We start from the raw sequence: 27,241 nt of genomic DNA, 5'->3' as shown, positions 1-27,241 counted from the left end.
CATTTATTGCACAATCACTAATACTGAATGGGTTGAGATTCATCATCCAAATGAGTCAACATACATTTACTGAGCACTTACTGTATGCTAAGCTCATGATACATAGCAGAGGAAAGGGAAAAAATGATTTTCCAGTGGGAGTGATGGACAACATGCAAATAAAAATACACATCAGGCTGTGTGCTGAAGCAAATCAGCAGAAGAATTGCACACTGGGGACTATTCTAGACAAAATGGTCAGAGAACTAAGGCTATTCCAGAAACTTGTGCACAGCTAGATTGGTGTGGCCTCTTCCATTTTTTTTTTTTTTTGCGATGTGACAAGGAATCTTGGAACTCCTAAAGCCTTATTGAAGTTCTACATTAATAATCTAAACCCAAAGAGGATGGTACAGCAACCTTTACTTGGGGATCCTTTAAAAAAAAAAAACTCTGTATGGGGAGAATTTAGATCTCGATTTGTGATTAATCAATCTGTGACAACAGCTCTTATGTTTGAATTGTTTTGTGTGGGTGTGGTGGTTGGGGAAGACTGAGGTTTGAACTCCAGGCACTCTACCAGTTGAGCCACAGCTCCAGTTCATTTGGCTATGGCTAATTTGGAGATGAAGTCCTGCCAACTATTTGTCAGGGCTGGCCTGGAAATGAGATCCTCCCAATCTCAGCTTCCCAACTAGCTAGGATTACAGATGTGAGCCACCAGTTTGAAATTTTGATAAAGCTTAAAAGGTGAGAAAATGATGGCATGGCAGTGACTGCTATGCTAGACAGTAAAAGAAATTGCGAGTGGCAAAGAAATGACAGATTAAGAAGAAACAGGACAGTCAAGAAGAGGCGTGGGTGTGGAGAGCAAGTCATCAAGGAACGTGGAAATTTTCCAGGGTTTCTTTTTTTTGTCCATGATAATGAGGTCAGGACATCTTTTTGTGGGGGGCAAAAACTTGAGTGGCAGACGTTTATCTCTTTCTTTTGAGTGATAATATTTATATATCTTCATAGTATACAAGAATTCAATACAGGTATACCATGTGTAATGATCAAACGGTATATTACTCAATTATTAAAAAAAGAAGAATTAAATCCTGCTGTTTATAGCAACACGGGTGGTGGATACTGTTTTTTAGCCAACCTGATTCATAGCCTTATTCAGACAGAAAGAATTACACTCCCAGTCATTCCCAGGTTCGAGGGACTGGAAGCAGAAGGAGGACACCAGGGTTCAGAACCACAGCCCTCCTTTTTCTTGTCTTCGGCTCTTACCTACTGTGGGAATTCCGAACCCCAGAAGGGGTGGGGCTCAGAATCTAGAGGTTGGAAGATTCCAAGATGTCCATTAAAGTTGCGACGCGGCCAGGCCCCAAGTTTCACAAGGAAACCCTGCAGAGTTCCATCTTCCAAGACATCTATTTCCTTTCTAGTGTCGCAGTTGTAATCATAAACCCAGCCGGCTGCACTCACAACTTCAAGTTCTAGGGCGAACTCAGTCACTCCTGCATAGAATCCTCCGGCAGCCAGAAATCCCGCCCCCGTTTGTAACCATAGGAACCGCTGACACGCCAAGAGCCGGGAGATACCCGCTTCTGCCCCTCCCTCACAGATATTGTTTGCCACCTTCTGTCCACATGGGCACCTCACTTCACTATTGGCCCATGCCTTCGAACTGTGCCCGTCCCAGCCAATAAACGGCCTGTGCACGTGCACACTTGCATCTCTTGATTGGCCAACACTGCTTGATCACGCAGTGCCTTGCTGCTCCAAAGCGGTACGTGAGGCCGCCAATGAAATGACTCAATGTCTCTTTACAACCAATCAGCAAGAAGCAGGTCTTCCAAAGGACCTATGGGCACGCGCCGGGGTGGGTTTTCCCAGCCCCCTTTTCCAGTTCCAGTCTGGTTTGTTAAAGCGACAGGCGCCTTTGCGCACTGGTGCTTCAGCCGGTACCGCACTGTAGCGGTGGTGGCTCTTGGCGTGCGGCCGGCGCCCCAGACAGCCGTAGTGCTGTGCTGGCGACCCGGACTTCGGGCCTCTGCGGACCTCAGTGGTGGGACCGCATCCCTCCCGGCGGGGATGGGAGGCGAGGCGAGGTCCACGGCGGCCGTGGGCTTCGAGGGCCGCGTGAAGAGTCTGGGTCTGGTGTTCGAGGATGAGCGCAAGGGCTGCTACTCCAGCGGCGAGACGGTGGCCGGGCACGTGCTGCTGGAGGCGGCCGAGCCGGTGGCCCTTCGCGCGCTGCGTCTGGAGGCCCAGGGCCGAGCCACCGCCGCCTGGGGCCCGAGCGCCGGCGCCCGCGTGTCGGCCGGCGGCGCGGTCCCCGCCGCCTCGGAGGTGGAGTACCTGAATGTGCGCCTGAGCCTGCGCGAGCCCCCGGCGGGTGAGCGACCGCACAGCCCGGTTCCCACCGCCGGGCCGCGGCGTCCCCGGGGCCGGGGGTGGGAAGGGGAGAGGAGGGAGGGCCCGCGCAGGCAGGATGCCCGCCTGGCGGGTGGATCTGGGGTCGGAGGTGGATCCCCATCCCCATCCCCCGGCGGCGGGTGACGGACACAGTTGCGAGGTCGGCGCACACGCGGTGGTGCGCAGCTCTGCCTACAGTCTTGTCCCAGGCTTGCCCAGGTTGGCGAAGCAGCGCCTGAGTCCCGGGCTTCTCTAGGACCCAGACGCTGGTGGGGCCGTTGCCGTGGGAACCAGTGATTTGATTGACAGGGATCCAGTGTTCTAGGACCCTTCTGGGCTGAGAGGTTGGTTCTGAGATGCTCTCGTGTTTCATGGGCCTCTTCTCATCCTGGACCTCAACACTTCTCGGTTCGTGATGAATTAGCAGAAAGTCGTCCTGGGAACAGGGAAGTAGCCCTTGGGTGTGTCAGAAGACCTATTTCTAGTATGGCCATCATACTTGGTTTCTCCCTTCTGGGGAGCGGGCAGTTCATTAAGAGCTGGGTCTCTGCCTCTCACTGTTGCTTCCTTTCCATGCAATCCTCTTCCTCCTGCCTCTCCCATTTCCCAAAAGGCCTTTGCAGACCATGGCACCTGGTTAGTTCTGGACCCTTCCTATTCACTCTTGTGAAGTTCAGTGATAGTGTGGGCTTTTCCAGAAGGGCCCATGTCCCCACATATTGGGGATCCTATACATGGTGATACGTTAATACTAGGAACAAAAACTGATTCCCTTCATTATGCAAATACTAAGGACGGTGAGTTTTAGGGGAAACCATCTTAAACTCTTACCTTTCTATATCATCAGCTTTTAGCTATCAAATAAGATAATTTATAGAGTAAAATGGTTTAACCCTCACTGTATCTTACCAAAAATAGAATGCAGTATTGACTTACCTTTATGGAAAAGTAGACTGTCCGCAGTTAAATCCCCAATGTATGTGAATAACCCCACTGATCCCAAAATCACGGTGAGGTGAATAATATTTGGAACCAAAGCTGTTTGTTGGAGTAAGCAGCTTGATGCATGAAGTTCTTACCTGCCCTGATGCCGTTCCTCAGGGTCACCCAGTTCCCCTCGTCCAGTGACAACAGCCAACATGATTTTCAAGATGGCTGAGTAGAAGAAACTGCCATAGAAGAGAGGAGTAAATTGGATTTTGTCCAAGACTTTAGACTCTCTGAGCCTATGACTGTTGAGTAAATAAGCATAAAATTAAAAGCAGCTGAACATGTGAAAATTGGTTTGGTAAAATCTGGGCTAACAGTTTTTTGATTCACAAGTCATATCTTGTTGCTGTTTTCATTTTAATGGAGTGTCTAAACCTAGACCTTTTGAAAACCTTTGAGTAGTTTTAGACTGTATCATGACAACTATTAGCAACATTTATATTTTACTAAAACTCGTAGTCTCTTTTAGTTGAGGAAAGAAAACCCACCCCTCACATCTACCACTTGGAAGAAGTTAACAACTTGACATAGTCATAGATTCTCAGGGTAATTTAATCCAAAACCTGGCTGTCTTTTAGTCACCTAAAGAGATTTTTTTTAAAATCTAGATTTCTGGGAAATTTGACCCTAGGATCTTATTTTCAAAAAAATCTCCCCAGATAATTTTTTGGGCATTATTAACCTAATCCAATACTTCCTGCTATTGTGACTGAAGTTTTTCATATTTTTGTTGAGGAATTGTGATAGAAAGATAAGAAGATAGAACCAGAAAGATGGCTTCAGTTCCTGTGCACCCACCAGCTATGTGGCTTCATGCAGGTCCCTCCCCTTCTTGAGCCCCAGTCCCTGCCTCTGTAATGGTCTTCTAGATCCCAGGGCTATGAAAGCCTTTAATTATAAGCTTTGGCTGTAAGAAGACAGTTAGTAAATGGAACAGCTCCCTGTGACACTAATACTCAGTGTACAAACCATGAGACCAAAAAAGCAGAAATGGGTTCATACTTCAGCTTGGGAACATTTTTAATTAAAAATGATGAAAATTAAAAAGGGAGAAACAGTTCGTTCCAAATACTATAACTCATGTTTATCAGTTATTTCAATTTTGCTTTTGTGTATATGTTTGAAGGTAGTTGAAAGTCTCACTTAAGTGATACAGTTCCTATGTTGCTTTGTTTTCTCAATGTAGGAGGATAGTCAACCCTCTCTCTTAGCCTCTTTCAGTATCCTGGGCAACTCTTCTCTACATGTCTGTCATGCTTCCTCATGTTGCTCCCTTCATCTAAACCCTGTCCCACTTGTCTCCATTCCAATCCTCAGGTAGTCAAGGTGCCAGGCCCACCTATGGTCCTGTGTGAATGCTCTAGGTCCTAGCACTCCACGGTCATTTCTTGGGTACAACTGTCTAGTCTCCTTTTCTGTCACTGGTCTATATGAAGATTGGAGTTACTCATTTTTACACCTGAAATATATGCCCTATAAACTTTGAACTCAGATAAAACCCACATTTTTAAACATTGGGAGGTACTTTGTCATGCTCGGTAATCTAATGATTACTAATCAAAACTGACTGACAGCCCAGTTCTCAGAAGACTGATGTGATGTCACTAGAGACGGTCATGGAAGACAGAGAAATATTCCCAACTTCAGAGCAATGGCTCTGCTGTAGCCCTTCTGAAGCTTGCAGGCAGCTCCTGAGCACCCCTGACCTCTGCCATTCACCATGTCACTGTCATTTCATCTGACTTCCTGTCCCTGTAAAGGCTGATTGTTCTCTTTGCCTTCAAGTCACCCACACATGAAGGATTTCTATGCAAATCAATTTATGTTACTTTTCACCCTATCATATTACATACTGAAATTGAAGATACTTTTAGAAGACTTAATGGGCCAATTAACATGCTCCTGTTTTGTAAAAGTACACAGGTGAAATGTTATGTTTAAGGTCATAAATTTCTAGTAATTTAAATCCCACTTCACTAGTGATTTCTGTTCTCAAAAATTTTTAACACATGGATAAAGTAGAAATTTTAATTTTAGTGTCAGATGACCAGACAAATCTCAAAGTTCTCTTTCTGTGCTGCCCTTTCTTCATCTTATCCCACCCCCAAATGAGGAAATTTAATCTTAAATCTAAGTGTGAAATGAAAGTTTGTAAGCATCACAGGAGAGCCACCTGACCAGCACTGGGAGTCATGGAATCTGAATTAAGCAGCTTGTCTATAAATTCACCAGAGATCACAATGGTGCCTCTGGTCTTACATCCACACACACCCTGCATTTTTAACCTCTCACAGTCAGTAGTCAGCCTGTGTGTAAAGTCACAGGAGCAGGCAGTCCTGAGCAGGAGAAGGGGTCATGGCCTTGCTGGTCAATCCCAAGTTACCACCCCATACCCAAAATAAATCTAACTTTTGTTAATTAGTTTGCGGTCCAATTTAATACTAATATCTCATGTTAGTATATAGAGTAGGGTAACATTAGCTCGTGTTGTGTGTGTGTGTATATATGTATGTGTGTAAACACACATGTACTGGGTATATATATTGGAGCTCTGGGCTCTTACACTTTATGGTAATGATGTAAATTAATTTTTGAGGACAGACGGCACATACAAATGTGTATACACTCACACACACATATACATATGTATTGGTTAAAAACTGATTCAACTATAATTCTCTAAATCTGTTTAGTGAACTTTTGGAGCCCACTGCATTTTACATCCAGGAAATCTTCCTTTCCAAATTTGGTTTAAGCTATGAAGACTCTTAATCTAATGCTAACCTCAGTGAAAATAAAATGTAATCTCTTTTGTAGGTGAAGGCATCATTTTACTACAACCTGGAAAACATGAATTTCCATTTCGCTTTCAGCTTCCATCCGAGTAAGTAAGCTATATAAAAATTTTGTGATTTTCATTCCCTGGTTCATCCCCATCCAAGTGTTTATTTAGAGTGTTATTGGGTGACTTTGGCTCTGAAGTATGTGTGTCAGTCCTGAGGAGCCCCTCTATAGACTTAACCTGCTTGCTCTTGGTTTTTCAACCTGAATCGACATTTTGAAGCAAAATGGCTTTGTTTACTTGAAAAAGAGACTCATACATTTACGTCTTTGGTTTCTTTCAGACCCTTGGTAACCTCGTTTACTGGAAAATATGGAAGTATTCAGTATTCTGTGAGGGCAGTTTTGGAACGACCGATGGTACCAGATCAGAGTGTAAGACGGGAGCTCCAGGTCGTTAGTCATGTCAATGTCAACACACCAGCATTGTTGGTAAGTGCCTCCTTTTTCTCTTTCTCCTTCTTCTTTTCATCTCCCCCAAACACCCCCACTCCTCCTTCCATTCAATAGTGATATCTATATTTAGCCAGTTTAGTCACAGTCTGTCCTGTCACTTTCTGATGACTTAGAAAAAATAATCTCCTAACCCATAGGCATTCACTATAAATATATGATTCTAGGTTGGGCAAATTACAAATTGTGTGTGTTAATACTATTGATTATGTTCCTGCTGTGCAGGCCTTCTTTTGCCAAAAAGTTACACAAGCTTGAAATGCATTAATAAGGCTTAATAACAATAGTGCACACACAGAGAGTAGTTACTTTTACCAGAGCAGCCACATTCACAGGACTGTGATATTCTAAACTCTTCAATAATAGCAGGTTGAGGAACAGTAATTATGGAAGAGTGTTAATCAAGCTGAGCCTGTTATTGAAGCCCAGGCCATTATGTTATGTATCCTTCCATTTTGCATGTCATTTTCTAACATTAAGTAAGTGCATGCAGCTGCCACCACCATCCTTTCACTTATCATTTCCTTATGACAGATTTGGCCACATTAAAGCATTGAACTTCTAATAATCACCAGAAATACTGTAGACTGATAAGAAAGATCAGGCTATAAGTAACAACAGAATAGGCAAGATGGGAGCTAATGAGTTAGATTCTTTTATCTAAACCCATATTATCAAAATAATATAAAATTATACCTTGTACTTTCATGATAGCTACTAAGACCTAATGGTTCTTCATTTAAATATGAATGAATGATTTTTTTTTTACTTCATAGAAAATACTGAGATAATTTCAACTTTCCATCATTGATACTGATGTAACAAAGATGTATTTTTAGTATTGGCTGTTTCTTTTTCTAACCAGTGTTTTTAAAAGAGAAGGAAAAAGCTAACAGTTAAAAGTTATTTAATTCTTAATTTTCTCATGAAAAAGAAGTAGAATTAATGCTCACCTTTGGATAAAAGATAACCAGTATACTGCTGTTACATGGTCTCTTATTGCCAAAATCATAAAATAGCCACTAGCACGCAGGCAAACTGACTGATAACCATGACTTTTAATACCTTCTTAAAACATTTCTTGCAAATTGGTGATGCTAAGTGCCTTATATATTTTTTTAAAAACTTATGTAGAATTAGGAGGTTAAATATTTCCAAACTCATCATGGTTGCTATAGCAAATATAAAGAGGTTTTGTTTTTGCCAAAAGAAGACACTATTTATCCCTTACTATTCTTTCTATAAATAAAGAAAAAAGATAACAAGTAACTGGGTTTTACAGAAAGTTTTTGTTGTATGCAACTTGTAAATTGTACATTTTTAAATCTTGTGTCTTTTTAATTTTAAAAACAGAATAGACTTTTGTGGTGGGGTATAATATTCTGTTCACACTGAATATGTTATCGCAATGTTACACAAAGCCCCCACACTATTCCAAGAACAGTTGAAATTTTTGCCTAAAAATACAATTTTAAAGGGAAAAAAAGCTGCTTATTCTACATAGTAAATGCAAAAACAAATGTAGCATTCTGATTGATTTTATATCATTTCTCCTTTCACTTGATCTATACCTAAAGTCATAAGGAACAGTTCTGTCACATTTATAAGTACTAATGTAGCCTTTAGTTTTTAAAGGGATAGTATATCATTTTCTAGGATAAAATAGGATGATGTCATGCTAATTTGAATCTGAAGAGGCACCTTAGTTTTCCTAAGAAGGAAATGAGTTATAGCACTTTGTAACTCAGTACATATTTTACCTGACATGCCACGTGAGAATAAGAAAGGTTGATATTCTGTATAACTATTCTATGAAGAAAGACATAATTTTACATTCTGTGAGTTCTCTAGAGTGGTTTAATTAAGGTCATTTTATTTGAAATTTTCAAGACCCCTGTATTGAAAACTCAAGAGAAAATGGTTGGCTGTTGGTTTTTCACTTCTGGTCCAGTCTCGCTGAGTGCCAAAATTGAAAGAAAGGGATACTGTAATGGTAAGCAACATGTTTGAAAGTCCAAATGAAACATTCATTCATTCATTTTATTAGCTGATTTTAAGTGACTTTAAATAGTGTGTTTTGTACTGTATGAAGTACATTGTATTTTAAAACATGAATAATGTTTTGCTTTTAATGTAAATAAATAACATGTACGTATTTTAAATAGATGAATAAGTTCCGGTAAAACTTCTGACATTTCTGACTTCAATCCTATTACTTTAGTAACAAAAGAGTAAAACTAGAAAAGTGGGAAAAAATGCCAGCATCTTAATTTGATGTTGCAAAAGAATATCTGCAGATGTGATATTCATGTGAGAACTACTATGGTGTGGAAATACGGGTGGCATTCGCATTGCACACTGCTCTGAGATCAGCAAACACATGGGTCTAGAATGGTAGGACATTAACAAACTAGTCACATCGATATGAGAACAATCATTTGTGCAGGGCCCAATTCATGGCTCACTGGAGATGAATGTGGAATGGAATATTATGGTGTGGCTGTGTAATGCTGTAAAACTTGTCTCCTCTGCGCATTGTTTTATTTATGCCTTAACATTATTAATCCCTTAAAAGCAAAGGGTATGCTCTCCTGTTGGACAGATGTTAATTTGATAGGCACTAGGAAGTTTATTGGTGATCTAATAAACTGTGTGCTCTAGAACTGAATCATTTTGTTTGTATGACTTTCCTTAATTTGTATACATATTATTTGCATACTTTAGAATTGTTCATCTTTTTACATTAGAAAAGTGAATAATGTAATCACTAGAAAATAGCCTCACCACAACCTGCTGTGAATTTTCACTTATCTGACTCAGATTTACAGTAAGTTTTCCATCAGGGCTCCTCAGTTTGTTAAAGAAGTGTTGGAACATTTCAGCTTTAATTGGCAATGGCTCTCTTCCATTTGTGGGAGAATGTTTTGAAGTCTCTGAATCCATTCTTTTTCTGTTTTATTTTTTAGGAGAAGCTATTCCAATCTATGCAGAAATAGAGAATTGTTCATCTCGTCTGATTGTTCCCAAAGCCGCTATTTACCAAACCCAGACATATTTGGCTAGTGGAAAAACAAAGACTGTCCGTCATATGGTTGCCAACGTTCGAGGGAACCACATCGCCTCCGGGAGCACGGACACGTGGAACGGGAAAACTCTCAAGATCCCACCTGTCACTCCATCCATCCTGGACTGCTGCATCATCAGAGTAGACTACTCCTTAGCTGTAAGCAGAGTTTCTTTTAAAATTTAAAATGGGTACCACCAGGTAGTAAGTGGAGCCATGTTAACTGGGAATATTATTCCTAAGTCAAGACTTAGGAAAATGTCATTTTATGTCAGCCTTGCCACCATCTGGGGGAATAGGATATGTGATGGTTGACCTGTGTTTTTACCTAAATAAATCCCTTTCCCAGGAAGTTTAATAAAGTAGCCTAAAGGGATTGAGGTAATTTTCTAGAGTTATTATTGAAAGCCATGCCAACTTACAGTGCAGTGTGTTAAGAGCACAGTTTCCTGTCACAGGGTTTTCACTCTATTCTGTGAACTCTTCATTTTGTTTGTTCTTGATTTTGTGTTGTCAGGACAATTTACCTTTGTAATGGAGGTGGGATGGTAGGTGACAAAGCATTTGTTTCTGGGAAGAAAGAAATTAATTAGGCTTTCCTGTGAGTTTAATTTAGATTTGCTTTCTCTCTCTCTCTCTCTCTCTCTCTCTCTCTCTCTCTCTCTCTCTCTCTCTCTGTGTGTGTGTGTGTGTGTCTGTCTCTCTCTCTCTTTGATGTATTAGGTATACATTCACATTCCTGGTGCTAAAAAGTTGATGCTCGAGTTGCCATTAGTGATTGGTACAATTCCATACAACGGTTTTGGCAGCAGAAACTCCAGTGTTGCCAGCCAGTTCAGTATGGACATGAGCTGGTTGACGCTGACCCTGCCTGAACAGCCTGAAGGTAGAGTATCTTGCAGTTCTTTCACAATTAAGTTTTATATACCAACTAACTAAGAACAGAGTGTGTGAGTCGTTTAAGTGTTCACATGTTAATTATAACCACTGCTGTGACTGTCCTTATTCTTTTAAGTAAGAAATCATAAAACCTTCCTGGAAAGAGACCTTGAAGGTTTAATTTATCAGGACACAGAGCTGATGGCAGACTGAGGAGTAAAATGTACATCTCCTAATACCAGTTGGTAGATATAATACAATGAGAAATAGTCAAGATAGAAGTATAGAGGGTTACATGTTTTCTGTAGCCACATTTGAGTGATACTCATTTACCTAGACTATAACACATGCACCTTAAAAGAATGGTATGTAATCAGTGTAAGTAGAACATTAATAAAAGCAGAATCAAATTTTGTTGAAATTGGGCACAAAAACTTGCTGATTACAGGGAAATGGCTTATTTTTAACCTTAGCTAAGTTTCTTTTGTCAGAGTTCAGAAGTCAGAAATTAATTTTTGCTTGGGTTTCTCAGCTTCAACTCTGTTTCTATTTCAGCACCACCAAATTATGCAGATGTGGTATCTGAGGAAGAATTCTCCAGACATGTTCCTCCGTACCCTCGGCCTCCTGACTGTGAGGGTGAAGCCTGCTGCCCTATGTTTGCCTGCATACAGGAATTCCGGTTCCAGCCCCCACCTCTTTATTCAGAGGTAAACAAAGTGAAGGAAAATGAGACTTCCATATGTCTGCTAGTAATCCTTTGCCGTTCTCCATTCATTAAAGTGTATGTTGCTGACCCATAATTGGTAGGGGATACATTTGAATTTATTTTTACAGTGGTGATAGAGTATCACTGAGTGATTTAACACATTTTCCTTGTGATCTATTATGGCATCCATGTACAGCAGCCTGGATCGCCGTTAAGATGTTTTACATGGGCAAGAAATACAGAGAACTTCACAACCTACTAGGTCTTCATAATAAGCTCTCAGCTACTTGGCATATAGCCATCAAACAATAAAGTGAATAGTGGAATCATTTAGTTTTTTGAGACAGGTTCTTGCTGTGTAGACCCAGTTTCCTGCTCTCTGAGTATTGAGATTACAGGTGTGAGCTACTGTGCCTGGTGCTGAATTATTTAAAGAATGCTGCAGTGGTAATCTTGGTCGTCTTTTCTCTTTTTTAACAGATTGATCCACATCCTGCTGATTTAGAAGAGACCCAAGAAACCCAGCCTGTTTCCTTCATTCTTTAAATATATTTCAGAAATCACTGTGTTCATCATCCAGTTAGACTGTTAGTTTTTTCAAGAAAGTAAGAACTTTCTATTGGGCCAACAGGATGGTTGCCCAAGTTTATATGATGGTAATATGTCCCCTTTAAAACCTGGAATGAGGATGTGAAGAGTCAGAGAATGTACTGGAGGTCGTGATGGCGATAGAGCAGGTGAAGGAGTGCTGTGCTGATGGAGAGACAGTACTCTAAAGAGTGGAAATGCCACATGAATATGCCTTTACAAGGGTTTCTCACAGTGGAACAAGAGTCCTGAACTTGAAGTGGTGTGACTCGCTGGGAAGTGACTTGATTTGGGGGAGTATGGCAGTGTTGAAATGCACACAGAGTGAGACCCTTAGGCTTCAGGGTCTTCATGATTTCTTACCGTGTTACCATATCAAGAACCAGTGTCTCTGGAAGTGTCCTTTCTTGAAATTATACTCATGTAAGGTCCTAATGACAAAATATGGTTTCCACCCTTTTCAATAGTAGGTTAAAATGTACTTTGTAAATAGTATTAGGAAATCTAGAAAGGTTTCTTTGACAAGCTTGCCACATCAAAGAGGAAAGACAAATTTTAACATGAAAATGTATTCTGTGGAAGGCTATACTTTTTAACCTAAAGTACTTTAACAGATATCTGTTTGATTTTCCTTATATCTCATTTACCTAAGGGAACATTAAAAAAAAAGAAGGGATGAGTTTACATCCTCAGGATGCCTTGATAACTACACATTAAAAAATTTTTTTTCTTAACCTACCTCCAGTGGGGTTATCAGATAAGTTCTTACATCTCCAGATCTGATCATCCTTCTTTGGACTGTCTGCTATTTATAGTAGCAGATTTCTCTCACCTATTGCTAGATCTGAAACTAGATCAAGGGGAAAATCCTTAAGTTTTGAATTAAATGAAAATAAACATGTATACCTAGGGATATTTCAAAATAAATGTAAACTCAAAAAGAGGTAGCAACAACATAGTTAAAAAGACATAAACTTAATTCTTGTTAAAAGGCTTAAGTCAACTGATGGCAGTTATGAGTTATACATTGTTATTCCAATTCTCTAGTAATTCTATTCAAACTGTGATTTTTTTTATGATTTTGGTGCAATATTTTTTTGTTTTCTAACCTCAGGATATTTAAGACCAACAGGATTGTGTTTCTGCTGGAAGCTTGAGCAGTGTTTATACTGCCCACCCTCCCCTTGTGTTCATGGCCCGTGCTCACTCACTTCTCCTTCAGTCTGTCAGTTTTGTGAGCTGAGAACATTTCTGTGCACTAAGTGGAGGGAGATAGGGGTTCTCCTGACAGAGATTTTGGACCAGCAGAATCCTAAGGGTTTGATCTAGAAACCCTGGTGCTTCCCAGGCAGACTACTGTGCTTCACTCAGCAGAGTGACTAACTTAACCTTTCAATCAGTATGTTTACCCAGAAATAGAAAAATTCTTCCATGGTTACATTTTTTGTTTAAACATCAGTTGGCCATTTGATCAGGGATTTTCTACAAACATTAGGTAAATGTATGCTTTTCACCCTGAGCACAGTGCTCTTCTCTGTGTCATGGAAACCTCAAACATACTTCTTTCAATAGAAGCCACTGTTTCCAAATCACAACGCCAAACAGTTATAACAGTAATTGTGGGACTGGAATTGTCACAAAACTTTATTCCTCGCTTTGTTTTTCATTTTGATGAGTGTGTGTGTGTGTGTGTGTGTGTGTGTGTGTGTGCGCGCGCGCGCGCGTGCGTGTGCGCGCGCATGCGCGTGTACTGTTGGACAGCTTTATTTTTATTTAAGGAAAGATCCTCTCCAGTTGTCTGTCGACTTCCCGGGTATAGTTTACGTGCTGTGTCCAGACAGTACCCATCTCCATGAAACCAAAACAAAGGGAAACAAATAGCATGGGCAGAGAAAAAGTTGAATTATTTAGGTCTAGTTACAAAACCCACCATTTGGTGGAATCTTTCATTAGGATTGCTTTATCCCTTTGATCGGAGAAATCATGAAGTCTCCTGTGAAACTGAAGCAAAGTTAACTTTGTAGCACTTAAAGAGTACAGCTCAAAGATGTGGCCTGATGTTGGCCCATCTGACCTGAAGCAGCAAGGGGAAACTGCATACCTTTTTATAAGCAAGATATCATTTTGCGAATGTTGAAAACTGTATTGCAACAACAAAAACCTGTGAATGAAGATAAAAATTTAGCTGCTATGATTTATTTGCCTGTTTATTCACCTCTTGCTCTTGTTTAGTTTGGAAAAATAAAAGTGGCCTTAGAATTTTCTTTTTGATGCAAAAAACTTGAAGGTTTGAATTTTTTGGCACACAGAATCTTTCCTTCCCTGGGCAAAACTTTACTTTTGTGTTTTTGTTTTGCACAATAAGAGACTCAGTAGGCAGGGGTTATGTTTTTGATAAATTAGCTATGAAAGATTTTTTTTTAATTTATTAAAAATGTAACAGTTTAGCCCACAGGAAAAAAATAAAGATTGTATTTTGTACTCTTGTTTGAACCCTATGGGTTCCTTTTGTTAATAAAATGGTTATACTAATGCTGTGAGTTGCTAACTTGTTCTTGTGTTTGATTGGAAGACTAAGGTTTAAATCGTTGTAGAGTTAATGGGTTGGTGAAGTGGTTCAAGTGGTAGAATGCCTACCTGGGAAGCATGAGGCCCAGAGTTAAAACCCCAATACCAGCAAAAAATAATAGTAACTGTGGAGTTAAGGAAATTTAATACCAAAAACCACAATGTGCTGCATTTATGATCATTTGTGCATGCTATCAAGAGGTAAGGCACAGCCATACAGATTTTGGGTTTAGGGTTCTTTGGTTTTTTTACAATGGGCTTAGTTTCCTTAGTATTACATGAAGAAAAAATTTTCATGTAACAACTTTACAGTAAGGATGCTGAACTATATTCATAAAGAAAGTGTATCTTTTTTTTCTGTCGAGTTTTTATTTGAAGGTATTTGCTGCTTTTTGATTTTACTTTTAATTTATCTCCATAATCTTATAGTTGGTTATAGAGTTTTTAGTTAATCCCACCTATCAAGAAATTCCAGTGTTTGCATCAATATTTTTGTCTCCATGTTCTAAGATAGTCTTTTTCATCGTATTATTGTACTGAGGTTACATTGTGACATTTACAAAAGTTCTTACAACATGTCAGATGAATTCACCCCCTCCATCATTCTTCTTTACCGCTCTTCCCCCATTCTTAGAATAGATTCAACAGGTCTTGTTTTTCTGTTTTCATACATAAGTACATATTATTTCCACCATATTCACCCTCCTACCCCTTTCCTTATATCCTCCGTTCTCCCATGGGTACCAATCCCCAGGCAGGACCTGTTTTACCTTCCTGTTCTCTGTTTTTGAAAAAAGACATTTTGTTTGCTCCTGCTGTACAGGAAGTTTCATTATGACATTTCCATGTATATATGCATTATATCCCAACTTGGTTCATCCCCTTCACTTTTTTTTCCCTTCTACCTTAGTCTCCTTATAGTGATTTCAACAGGTTTAAAAATTCATTCTTGTATAGAAAGTATATCAACCATATTCACCTTTACTTCCTTCTTTTGAGGAGGGCGGATTTTCATTTATGCCCAAATGATAGCAGCCACTCTAAATTCTCCTGTGTTTAGTGTTTGCTTGGTCAGAGTCTTCCCCAGGATTGATTTAGCAAATCTGGTGGGTAATCAAGGGCAATACTGCCCTATGTAAATAAGGCACTTTCTATGTGAATACACCAGTGGATACAAACACTATGTTTTGCACAAAGATGTAATGATAAGTCATCTCAAGGAAACTGCCCAGGACCCTCTGTCTGGAAAAATATAACTTAAGCTAAGCACTAAAATTAGCCTAGTTAGTTTGTTCTCCATATAAGATGGTGTTACACAGTAGTTTCTGCATCCACATTTGTCATCAACATAAATTGGAATGTTTGTCTCACAATAAATACTAAGGCAAAGTGTATAAGCTTGCCATTAAAGTTTCTGCTGGAACATGGATTATAAAATTTAGAGCAAGGCCTGACACTACAAAGAAAGTAGGACAAAGCCTTCGTGTTACCAATGAGAGGTGGAACCTGAGAGCTTGGCCCACATTCTCTATGAGGCCACTGCTTGCTCTAAAATTTCCTGATTCCACAACTTTAAAGAAATGATGAAAACAGTCATTGCTTTCAATTACACAGCTTAAGAGAGGCAGGCTTAGATACTGCTCATAAGCTACATCAAGAGTCTTCAGTTTAAATCTGAAAACCCTGCCACCAGAAAGATCACCAGTCTTTGACTAAATTGCTTCCTAAGTATGCTTAATTAGTAGCTGGAATCCTTTCTTCAACACAGATCTAAGGCCTTATATTTTGAAATAATTACAGACTCGAAGTTACGAAAATCGTAAAGTCCTATATACCCATAACTCAGCACCCCCATAATATCTTACATAACTGTAGTATATTAGCAAAACCAAGATGTTGACACAATACAACCAGTTTCTGCATGCACGCATTTTTGTGTATAGTTCTATGACATCATTATATGTGGGTCACAACTGCAATCGAGATACAGACTGCCATGACCACAAAGCAACTCTCTGGGGCTATCTCAATAGTCACACCCTCCTGGATCCTTTGCTTCCCTGGACACCCCACCACCACATATTGATTTGTTTGCCACCTCTATAATTTTCTCATTTTGAGAAGGCTAAATAAAATGGAATCATTCAGTCTACCTTCTAAAAGTGGCTGTTCTTATTCCATGCTAAAAAGATTCTCACAAATTGTTTGCACCAATAGCTTGTTCCTTTGTATTTCATCTGAGGAATTTTAAAAGAAAAAAAGAGATTACTGCTTAAAATTGCACTTTGCAAAGAAAAAGTGTAACAATCTTAGGCACACGATCTTTCATAATTTTTTGATTTGGAGAACTACCTTTTATGTAAAAAGTACATAAATGCAGATTTATACCAACTTCCAGGGGTATATTTGCAACTTGTCAAAATACTTGAAGCATTTTGCTCTTAAATAGCAAACTATGGAATTATAGATGAACAAGATATATCTCTGGTGAAATTATAGCCTGGGCTATTTTTTGGATCAACTTCTGAATCTAATAGATTTCAACACAAGTTATACAGAAAAGAGACTGTCTACCTGTGTGTTTGTGTGCTAGATTTTGTGAGGATTTTCCCCTGTCTCCTTTTTAATGCCCTTGATTCAAAGTCCTATTTCTTAGTATGTGATGAGATACAAAGCTCACTTAAAAGCTGAGAAAATATTTTCACTATAAAACGTACTTAATGAAACAATATTATAAAACTGGCTTGCTTGTTAAGACTATTAAATTTTTCTAAACAGGAAAGCTTGCATTTTATATACTAACCTAAAAAGCTTGCTTTCTAGAAACCAGACCTAAGTCTGTCAGTAATGGAGGAACAATAAAATAGACATGTGCAGTGATGGGGGTGGAGGGCAGACAAAAAGTGCTTACTGGTGTCCACTTCCAGAATGTGACAATAACCACATTCACCATGAACTTTGGTGGAACTATTTCTTTATTCACTGATGGATATTTCACCCCTGCACAAATTTTCAAGGAACCAGATGTCTTACATGCATAGGAAGAGATTTGTCTCTTCAACACCTCCCACTGGGAACAAGTAAAACATAGTTCCTTCCCTCATACTTGTAAATGATGCCCCCAACATGTATCCACACACACATATACACCTACATGTACACACAGATACTTATGGATGTATGCATGCACACATATACACGTGTACATATGCATGTATACACGGAGATATACACACAGAGAGATCCACACACGTGCACACACAGATACCATTTTCTTTTTTCTTTCATCTACACCCTTTACCTGCACACCTTAGTCTATTTCAGGAAAGAATGTAAGCTTTGTTTCAAAAATAAAAAACTGGGTTCCTATTTCTATAGGAATTTTCTGGAAAAGAAACCATTCTCCATCAGTTGTCTTTACCAATCTGCCCCCAAAACAGTAAAAGACAATTATCAGGGAAATGAAATGAGTAAACTGGATAGCAAGTAACAGGAATTTATCTTTTTCTTTAAAAAAAAGTTTACTGCATGGTATAATTGTCATTTCTTCACATTGCCCCAGATCCCCATCTTTGTTTTGTTTTATTCTTTTAATTTGTATAGGGGGATTCATTGTGACAATTACAAATAGGCTTATATTGTACATTAGTTGGATCGCCCCCCCATCCTTTCTCCCACTCACCTCCCTCCCCACTCCACTTAAAGCAATTGTAAGAGGTTTCTTTGTTCTATATCATACAAGTATATGAAGTCCATCAACCATATACCCTCACCTTAATTTCCTTCCTTCACCCTCTCTCCTCACACAAGCACCCCCCACACACTGTATCTATTTTACAGTGCTGTCTTTTATTATTAATATTTGAGTTGCTATTAAAAGGGGTTTTTCAATGTATCCCTGCTGTGAGTATACTTTACTTTGATCCATTAATCTCCTTTGCCCCTTTACTTCCCACTCCTCCCTTTTCCAACAACTTTCAATGCATATCCGTATATCATCTACCCTCACTGATATCATTTTTCACAATATTACTGATGCTCTATTATTCTCTTTTCCTTTCCCTCCTTCTCCCAGTTCCATAGAGTAGGAACTGTTACAAATATGTTCTACATATGAGTTTGTATATGATCATGCTTGGTTTTGTGTACATGTTTATCTTTCCTTAAACCGAGGAATGAATCAGAAATGGCTGCCACTGGCAAAATGAGGATTCCACAGATCAGATTAGTTCCCCTGTCCTTCACCACTATTTTGGTTTAATCAGTGTCACCCTTAATCTGGCACCTTGCTTTTCTCTCCAGGCTTGTTTCTGAATGATCTTTGAGTACAGACAGGACTCAAAGCATCAATTTTTATCTGAAAGGATAAAGCCTTTTCACCAGTGAAAATGTTAAGAAGAAAAGCTACAGGCTCTGAGGACCATGTCAAGAGATCACCTTATATCTATTAACCATAGCTGTGTCACCTTTCCTCAATAGTAGACAGCCCGAGAGAGGTTTTCTTTGGCCTCTGACCATATACATCCCTGAACAGAGCTCAAGTCCCAGAGGAAATGCATGCCCAGGTGTGATCTATGATCCAGAGCCAGGCCTTGGTCCCTGGAATCCCCTGTGGGCTGGCCTAGGGCAGGCAGAGGCCTTCATAACCCAATGGGACAAGAGGCACTGGAATGGGGAAGTGGAGACGGAGCCAGCTGTGTGACTGACACCTGCAGCAATCACAGACCAAATGCTAATGGCCAAGGGCCCTGATAGTCAGGTCCCATCCATGTGTTATTCAGTTATAAGAAGACAGTCTGCTTGGTGGCTATTGAGTGACAGTAGGAGGAATTTGGTGCTAGGGGGTCTCAAAGGCAGGAGCCAAGGAACTTGTGAAACACTGCAGCTGGTGTACGTGGATGTGGGGAGTAGAGCTGCCCTTGATGGAAAGACTGGGAATGTGGTAATAAACTGGCAGTTTTCCTGGAATTGAAGACTCTGGGAGGTGGGACTTTCAGGGCTAAAACCAGGAAGTCCTGGGCAAACCAGGGCACATTAGTTCTTCTGGCCAAGAGCAGAGAATCACTAGGCATGGTGTCACACCCTAGGTTGGCAAAAAGAGATGTTTCAGCTTTGGGAATATTTAAGTCTTTTTTTGGTTATAATGGGTTTGAACTCTGGGCCTTGTACTTGCTAGATAGACACTCTACCACTTGACCCAGGCCTCCAGCCACTTTTTTGCTTTGATTATTTTTCAGATAGGATCTTGCATTTTTGCCAGGGTCCAGCCTCAGATCAAGATCCTCCCAACTATGCTTTCCCATAGCTGGTATTATAAACACAGACCACCACCTTCAGCTAATCTATTGAGATAGGGAGGTCTCACTAATATTTTGCCCAGGCTGGCCTTGACCTTCACCATACCCACCTCCTGAGTAGCTGCTCTTGCTCTTGAAAACTCCCAGCTTCTTACCAAGTCCCTCCCCTCTTCCCCTCACCCAGGGACTTCCAGGAAGGCCCCATGACTCTCACTGTCCGCTAGCATCACCTCTAGTCCTTGACATCTTTAAAGCCCAGACTGTGGTCAATTTTTTACAAAGTGGAGGAAAGCATCATACATTTCACTTTGTACTTTGTGTCTTAGAGTTCCTTGATTCTAAGGCTGCTTGGGCCCCGACCATTGCCTTGTGGTTGGAGAAATTGCTGTTTTTTTTTCTTTTCTTTGTGCTGATTTCTCTGACCACAAGTCTCAGGTGGGATGTGCAACCTTGGGACTGGGCAGCTGGCAAAAATTAGGTGACCATACTCTTCAGAATCTTGACTCCCCTCCGAGGACAAAAGTTCCAGGATTGGGCCAAAAGTGTCTTCCTGCTGTTCTCTTACCTCCCACTGATCTTCTTGGACCCCAGGAGGTCCCCAGGTGTTTGACAAGTATCTATATACGTCACAGAGTCTGGGGTCAAGAGCTAAACTGAGGCTCCCTCTATCTGCTTCCCAGTGGCAGTAAAGCAGTGACTGTAGGAGGGACTTAACACCTAGCCCTCATTGAGGCTGCCTGCCCCAGAAAGCTATAGGGAGATAGGCAAGGAGAATTCCAGGCTGTCATTGTTTCTATCTACAAAATCTGTGGACAAGGAACTGCCCTCTCATACTGAAGAGGAAAAGCATCCTAGGCATAGGCCACTGCTTGGAGAAAACAAGTTCAGCAGAAGCAGTAATGGAGTCTTCAGGCCAATAAAGGAAAACACAGGGTTACTTGCCTGGGGGTCAACAGGAAGAAATCCAGGCTGAATTTGAATTTCACCTTGCTTCTCACTGCCTGTTCCACAGTTATTGGCACTCAGTTGGGAAGCATTCATGCCCATGTTTTGATAGGACAGTGTCAGAAATGTAGCACTTGTAAACTTTTTACCTTTTCGGTCAAGGCCTCACTATGTCATCCAACCCGGCGGTGAACTAGGCACCAATGATCTTCCTGGCTGAGCCTCCTGAGTAGCTGGGCTTATGGGTATGCACCCTGATGCCCAGCTTGCAAACTTTTTTCTCTCTCTCCTGTTCTCCTGTGTGATTGGAGTTGAGAGGCTCAATCCCTCAAATAAGCTTTTCAGATAAAAAGCTTCCATGTGTCCTTAATATAGAGACTCGGAAGCATGGGGAAATTTTATAGTTATTACAGAGAGAGGCAAGAATCCATTCTGTGTGTTTCCATTAACACAGACTGGCAATTAATGCTTTTGGTTCAAAAGCCTTCAAACATTTGTACATCCATTTACACGTTTAAATGGCTCTGTATAACAGTCAAGCAGGTGGTTAACTATATGTATATTAAATTCATAGAGAAACTGGTAATTTTCAATTATAATTGTCAATTCACAGTTTACATGATAAGAATTTTTTGAATAGACCCATTAGCTGATTTAGTTAGCCAGGGTTTTTATAAATCATGGTTTATTTGCTTGTTCTCCTTATAAAAGAGGAATTTTCAGTGTTCTCACATGAACCAATAAATATTTACTTTGGTCTTTATTCTGCTCAAGTGCCAAGTCTGACAATGGATGAAATATCATTGGCTTTTCTTAAACAGCTGTTTGAATGCGGCTGTTTTATTAGTTGTTTTGTTTAGTATTATTACTCAGATAATGGTTTAAAAGTTTTATTCATTTGCTATTAATTTGTTTTTTATAAATAAAGTCAAAGTCGGGCTGAAGTGCCATTCCTTGTAATTTAACAATGTATTGTGCTTTCCTGATAATCTGTTTTGATGATAGAAACTTCCAGGCCAATCAAAAGCTGTCACATTTTCCTAAATGATATCCTTTAAAACAAAACTCTGAAATATGTAGCCCTGACTGGTGCATAATAAAATTTGATGATTTTGTTACTGTGGATAATATTTTTCTTTCCTAGGCCGCAGAAATAATTTAAAGGCCCCTCATTTGTTTTTTACAGCACAAAAGGCAATGCAAGCCAGATCTCTGGCGAATAGTAGGCTGGTGTTAGACTGCAAAACGCCATTGTGAGATACACCATCACTGTTCTCAATGTTTGCCCTGCCCTCGGGTCTGTTCCTAAATTGTTATTGTTATTTCTCCTCCTCCTTCTCCTCCTTTTTCTTCTTTCTCTCCTCATCCTCCTTTTTTCTTCTTTCTTTTTAAGCAGTACTGGATTTGTGCTCAGGGCCTTGATCTTACCAGACAGTCACACTATTACCTGCTCCCACACACTCCCAGCCCTTTTTTCCTTTAGTTAGACTCTCACCCAGGGTTGGACGGGGACGGCGATCCTCCTACCTATCTTCCTGCATAGCTGGGGGACAGATGCATGCCACTACACTCTGCTTATTGCTTGAGATGGGGGTCTTGCTAACTTTTTGCCCAGGCTGGCCTTTGAACTGTGTTCTTTCTCTTTCCTTCCCTAGTAGCTGGGATTATAGGCATGTGGCAAAATACCGAGCCCCTGGGGTTTTTTTTTAATTAAACGGTCAAGCAGGATCTTTCCATCATTGAGGCATATAAAAAGACCTAGTGGAGGATTTTTCTGGTAGTTCTCAAAATTTAGAAGTCTAAATGATCTCCTTTTTGTTTACCGTACCTATAATTGAGTTTAGTAATCGTCCTTAATATCCTTCTTACTCAGACTTCTCTGTCTCAGCTATCTGGGCCTGAGCACCTTAATCCACAAAAGAGACAATGTAAGGAGCAGTTTTCCTTAGTCTTTCAACCTGTTTCCTGTGAGATGACTGGTCTTTTTTACACTAAAGGAAAAGTTTGTATGACCCAACATAGCCAGCCTCAACTATGGTGACTGCTGCCTTCAGACAAGCCAAACAGGAGAAGACTATCTCTAGGTTACTCGGTTATGGATGAACAGATAATGAAAGAAAACTTTTACGTTAGTTAGCTTTCTGTTCACTGACAAATTTACTGAAGAAGGAAAGGTTTATCTTGGCTGTCAGTTTTAGAGGTTTCAGTCCGTGGTCATTTGGCCCTGTTGCTTTGGGCCCATGGCAGCACAGCACGTCCTGGTTGAAGCATGTGCTAGAGGAGGAATATACCTCATGGCAGCCAGGAAACAAAGGGAAAGAACACAGGGATTGGGGTCCCAAGATCTTGCTCATTGACACACCTCTACCCAGTGTCTCAACTCCTTCCAACTGGCTCCCATCTCAAAGTTTCCAATACTTCCAAAAGCACCAAAGGCTGGCAACCAAGCACGTTCAAGCACTAAACCACAGGCAATATTCTAAAGGAATTTTTTGAGACAAGGATCTTGCTACGTAACACAGGCTGTTGTCAAACCTCTATAAGCCTAAGTCTCCCTGTCTGCAAAATGGAAACAATAATACGATCTCAATGGTTGTTTAGAGAAATAATCGGGTAATAGCCACTAATCTACATCCCCTCAAGCATGAAATCATCATGAGTGTTCAATGAACGTTACATGTTTATACCCTTTACCCATTTTTATAATTAGTTCTTTTTTTTCTCTTACTGATTCATGAGCGTCTTTATATATTTGGGATACTAATTTTCTTGTAAGTTGTATGTGTTCAAATACTTTCTAGAAGGACACTTTCAATACCTTTTCTTTCAGGTAGACATATCAGCTAGCATATCCCTGTTATCCTCTTACATATAAAATTTCCATTATTAGCATATTCATTTATTACTTCATTATATTCATTTACAAGTTTATTTTTTTTAGTACTACATAACATGAACAATGAACTGTTTCAGGCTTTGGGACAGCAAAAATAAATAAGATGCTTACTTTCTACTTAGGGATATAGTAATATGTTTATCTAAAATGCACAATAAAATGTAATATGGGTAGTAAGGAGAACTCAGCTGAGAGAGCATGTACTTTTGGATAAGTCAAGGTCAATGTGGCATGGGAACTCAACTTTGAAAGTGGAGAAGTTGGACATGAAAGAATAGAGTTCCTGAATCTAACTGAAGGAGACTTCATGACCAAATAGTAACTCAAGTTTGGAGCAATGTACACAGTTTATCTCATATCAGCTTTAAGAAAATTCTACAAAGTCATTCTTATCATCATGTTTTCATATGTCAGAGAACTAAGAAACTTGGCAGAGTTAATGTTAGAATTTTGGTAAAATCCAGATTTCATTGACTTCACAACTTTGTCATTAACATCCTACATATTGTACCAGTTAGGGATCAAGCGTTTGAGAAAGAGGACATACATTCCTTAGCAACAAGATGGTCAGTAGAACTAAGGTCACTTGCTACCTGGTCATAAGGGAAGATACATCTAGAAAGGGCATTGAGGCCGGCCCAAAGAGTGTAGACTTCATGCAGTGGATCAGAGAATTGCTCATTAGAACAAAAACAAGCAGACTATTTGTCAAAGCAGACATGCTCCAGTAAAAATTTTAACAGTCTGTCCTTGTGAGATGCTAAGCAGAAAAACTAGAAGAACCACTCCTTTGCTGGAGAAGAGGAAAGTTTAGTGACAAGAGTGCATGAAGCCTAGATTTACAGCTATACAGATGAGAAAGCCAGTTGAACTCTGAACTTTCTGAATAAATATTTGTTGAATGAGCATGTAATGTATGCACAATGTGGGTAAGTGGCCTAGGGAAGGTCCTTATGCTAGCAGATGAGAAAAAATAAGACCAAAAGTGTTTTCTCTTAAAGCTCCTTTCTTTCTCATATTTGTTTACCTTTTGGTATTTGCATTGTGCAAAAAGGTACAGGGGACTTACCCTTCATTCTCTGTTCTTACCAACTTGAGTCAAATATCGTCAGTACATTGAACAGAGTGACCCTTTACCTTCTTCAGGAAACTCTCAAGTTGACCTAAAAAGTACCAAACAGATGGTAGAAACAGATTTACGCATTTTATACAGGAAGAACCCAAGACCTAGGAACCAAGCAACTTGCCCAAGGTCATGAAGCATATGCCTTCTGTCCAATCATTTTTCAATACTCATGCTAGGCTTCACTTTTTGTTCTTTAGGGTAGAGATATACTTCATTGAGAAAAATAAGCAACGTTCAAGAGTGTCTCACAGTTCTTGGGCACTGACTGTTTCTAAAATAAATGACAAATAAAACTGAGAAATAATAGTTGTGTCACACAGGGTAAATAACTAGACTGATGAAATAGAACAGACATACAATAATCTTTCATATCTATTCAGCTCTTAAGAAGAGATATATCCCTGAGTCCATTGACTCAACTGACCCTCAGAGGGTGGCCTGAAGACATCCCTTTACAGATGCCCCACAGACGGTGAATGCCACACAGATAAAGAGTACTCCACTGATATTGAATGACCCGAGATAATAAATGTTCCAAAGATAGCTGGTGCCTCACTGATAACAGGTGCTCTACAGATAACACACACCATTCAGAGACCGAATGCCCACATATAGTGAGTGCCAAGCCAAAGTTTTCATCCAACTCTTGTGATTCTAATCATTGCTTTCTCAACATCTCACAAATGGGAAAAGCATATGCCAGAGTATGCCTGAGTCCCCAGCACTGAGTGCAATGTTCATTCATTCATATATTCATTGGATTTATTTTATTGAGAACTTACTATGTGCTACAATATCTAGCATGTAGAGGTGCCTGTACTCATGGAATCAAATATGTTGATGAATTTCAGATTGTTTTTATATAAACAAGGAATGAGATCTTAACAACTAATCTCCTCCTCTCTATCTTCCAAGGAAACTAAATTGCCACTCAAGAAATCTCATCCTATGTTTCAAATTGCACCAAAATATCCTTCATAAGATCTGGTTAAAGTCTAGGGTGTGGCAGCATTCCAGGTCCTTTGTCAATTTTCCATGAATGTCAATTCTTGCCACTCTGTTAAGGTCACTACTTGCCAGTCAAATTATCCACCAAGCCCATCATTCTAGAGTATTGTGAGTTTGTGATGAGAGAATAAGTACAGATGTCAAAGTACAACAACACTTTTAACTTTTATCACTCCAACTTTCTAGCTTTTTCTCCAATTTACTTGGCCCTAAGAATCCCCTGGGATATGTGCTACATACAGAGATTCATGGCCACCACATGAGTTTTCTAATGCAAACCTATCAAAGGAGAAAGTCTCTGGCAAGTCCAGACATACCGCCATGGTAGAAAGCAGAAAGAATTCTCTAGACACAGCACCATAGCTTCTTAGTTGCAAGGAATCCTTGGAAGTAAGAAACACCAAAAGTGTTTAACGTGTAGGTCAAGAGGATGGTGAGCTGGGTAGGTCACCAAGGCAGAACAGGGCAGGGAGTGAGCAGGGAAATTTGCTCTCAGAGGAGTATCCGGGGAGCAGGTAGGTGAGTCCAGATGCTAACAGCTCTGGAGACAACAGCTCAGTTTGGTCCTCTGCCAGCCTTAACCACATATGCATATCTACTGACATAACATAGTAGGCAAAGTCTACTGGACCTTGGGCTGCTGGTGAACAGAGGGCTTGTTTCATGCCCATTCCTGGCACCCCAAGGAACTGAGTCAACCTCAATAATACAAAGAAGGCCACTCAGAGATTGGCAGGACACCTAAGCTCCTGGGTGGCTCTCTCACAAGTTTGCTCCTACTAGGGAAGCTGTGAAGAAAATAGGTTAGAACATGTTTCTTGCATCAATGAAGGTGCCAAAAATCCCCTTTTCCTCAGCTCTGAAGTGCCTTTTAGGTGACAAGGGTGGCTTAATGCTTTGATTTTTAGTATCCAAAAGCCACAGACGACTTAGCAATTCCCAAGCTTTATTACCTTGAAAAACCAATGAGAACAGTAGGTCATTGAGAAAACAAAATACGAAATAATTTTAAGCCGTCAACTTTAAAAAATAATCTATGTACCTGTCAGTAAGGCTGTGGAGAAAAATCTGGGAATTTGAAAGGCAGAGGCATATTGTTCATGGAGTCCCAAAATATACCCAGTGTATTCCTGGTCCTTTATGGTAAATCTTCCGAAAATCACTGTTTTCTAAGGAAAGTCATTTAATCCTGGGAATGATAAAAAATAGGTAGAAATAATTACTCCCAATTTATAAAAAGGGAAACAAATAGGTTTAAAGTTCTGTGACTCAAAAGGGAAATAAGCTGATTTAAACTCAAGTTTAATGTCCTGATTCCAAAGAAAGAAATATACCATGCAACAAAACTGGTAGGATTTCCCAGAAATTCTAATGAGATTATTCCTATAACTGATATGTCTCAAGAAAATAGGCGATTTCTCTTATGCATTTCTGCCTCCCCAGATCCTAGCACAGAGTTAAAAAACGTTTGATAAGTGAATGAATG

At 40.0% G+C, this 27,241-nt stretch overlaps 1 protein-coding gene across 1 annotated transcript; it reads left to right on the top strand.

The window, feature by feature from the left end:
* Positions 1 to 1,889: 1,889 nt before the first annotated feature.
* Arrdc4 (arrestin domain containing 4) lies at positions 1,890 to 14,455 on the top strand. The gene is made up of 8 exons (XM_020151105.2): positions 1,890 to 2,371; positions 6,199 to 6,265; positions 6,507 to 6,654; positions 8,566 to 8,668; positions 9,642 to 9,898; positions 10,463 to 10,625; positions 11,174 to 11,328; positions 11,808 to 14,455. The coding sequence occupies exons 1-8, from the start codon at positions 2,068 to 2,070 to the stop codon at positions 11,871 to 11,873; spliced, it is 1,263 nt and encodes a 420-aa protein (XP_020006694.1). The 5' UTR covers positions 1,890 to 2,067; the 3' UTR covers positions 11,874 to 14,455.
* Positions 14,456 to 27,241: the final 12,786 nt, after the last annotated feature.

Source organism: Castor canadensis, chromosome 19 (assembly GCF_047511655.1).
Source record: "Castor canadensis chromosome 19, mCasCan1.hap1v2, whole genome shotgun sequence".
In the NCBI taxonomy this organism is placed as follows: domain Eukaryota; kingdom Metazoa; phylum Chordata; class Mammalia; order Rodentia; family Castoridae; genus Castor; species Castor canadensis.
This window is presented reverse-complemented; position numbering and strand designations above follow the sequence as displayed.

Excerpts from the sequence above, each read along its gene's own strand:
- Arrdc4 (XM_020151105.2), top strand. The coding sequence starts at position 2,068 with ATGGGAGGCGAGGCGAGGTCCACGGCGGCCGTGGGCTTCGAGGGCCGC. Across the intron at positions 9,899-10,462 it reads GAGTAGACTACTCCTTAGCT|GTATACATTCACATTCCTGG; the intron begins GTAAGCAGAGTT and ends TTGATGTATTAG. Across the intron at positions 10,626-11,173 it reads CCTGCCTGAACAGCCTGAAG|CACCACCAAATTATGCAGAT; the intron begins GTAGAGTATCTT and ends TTTCTATTTCAG.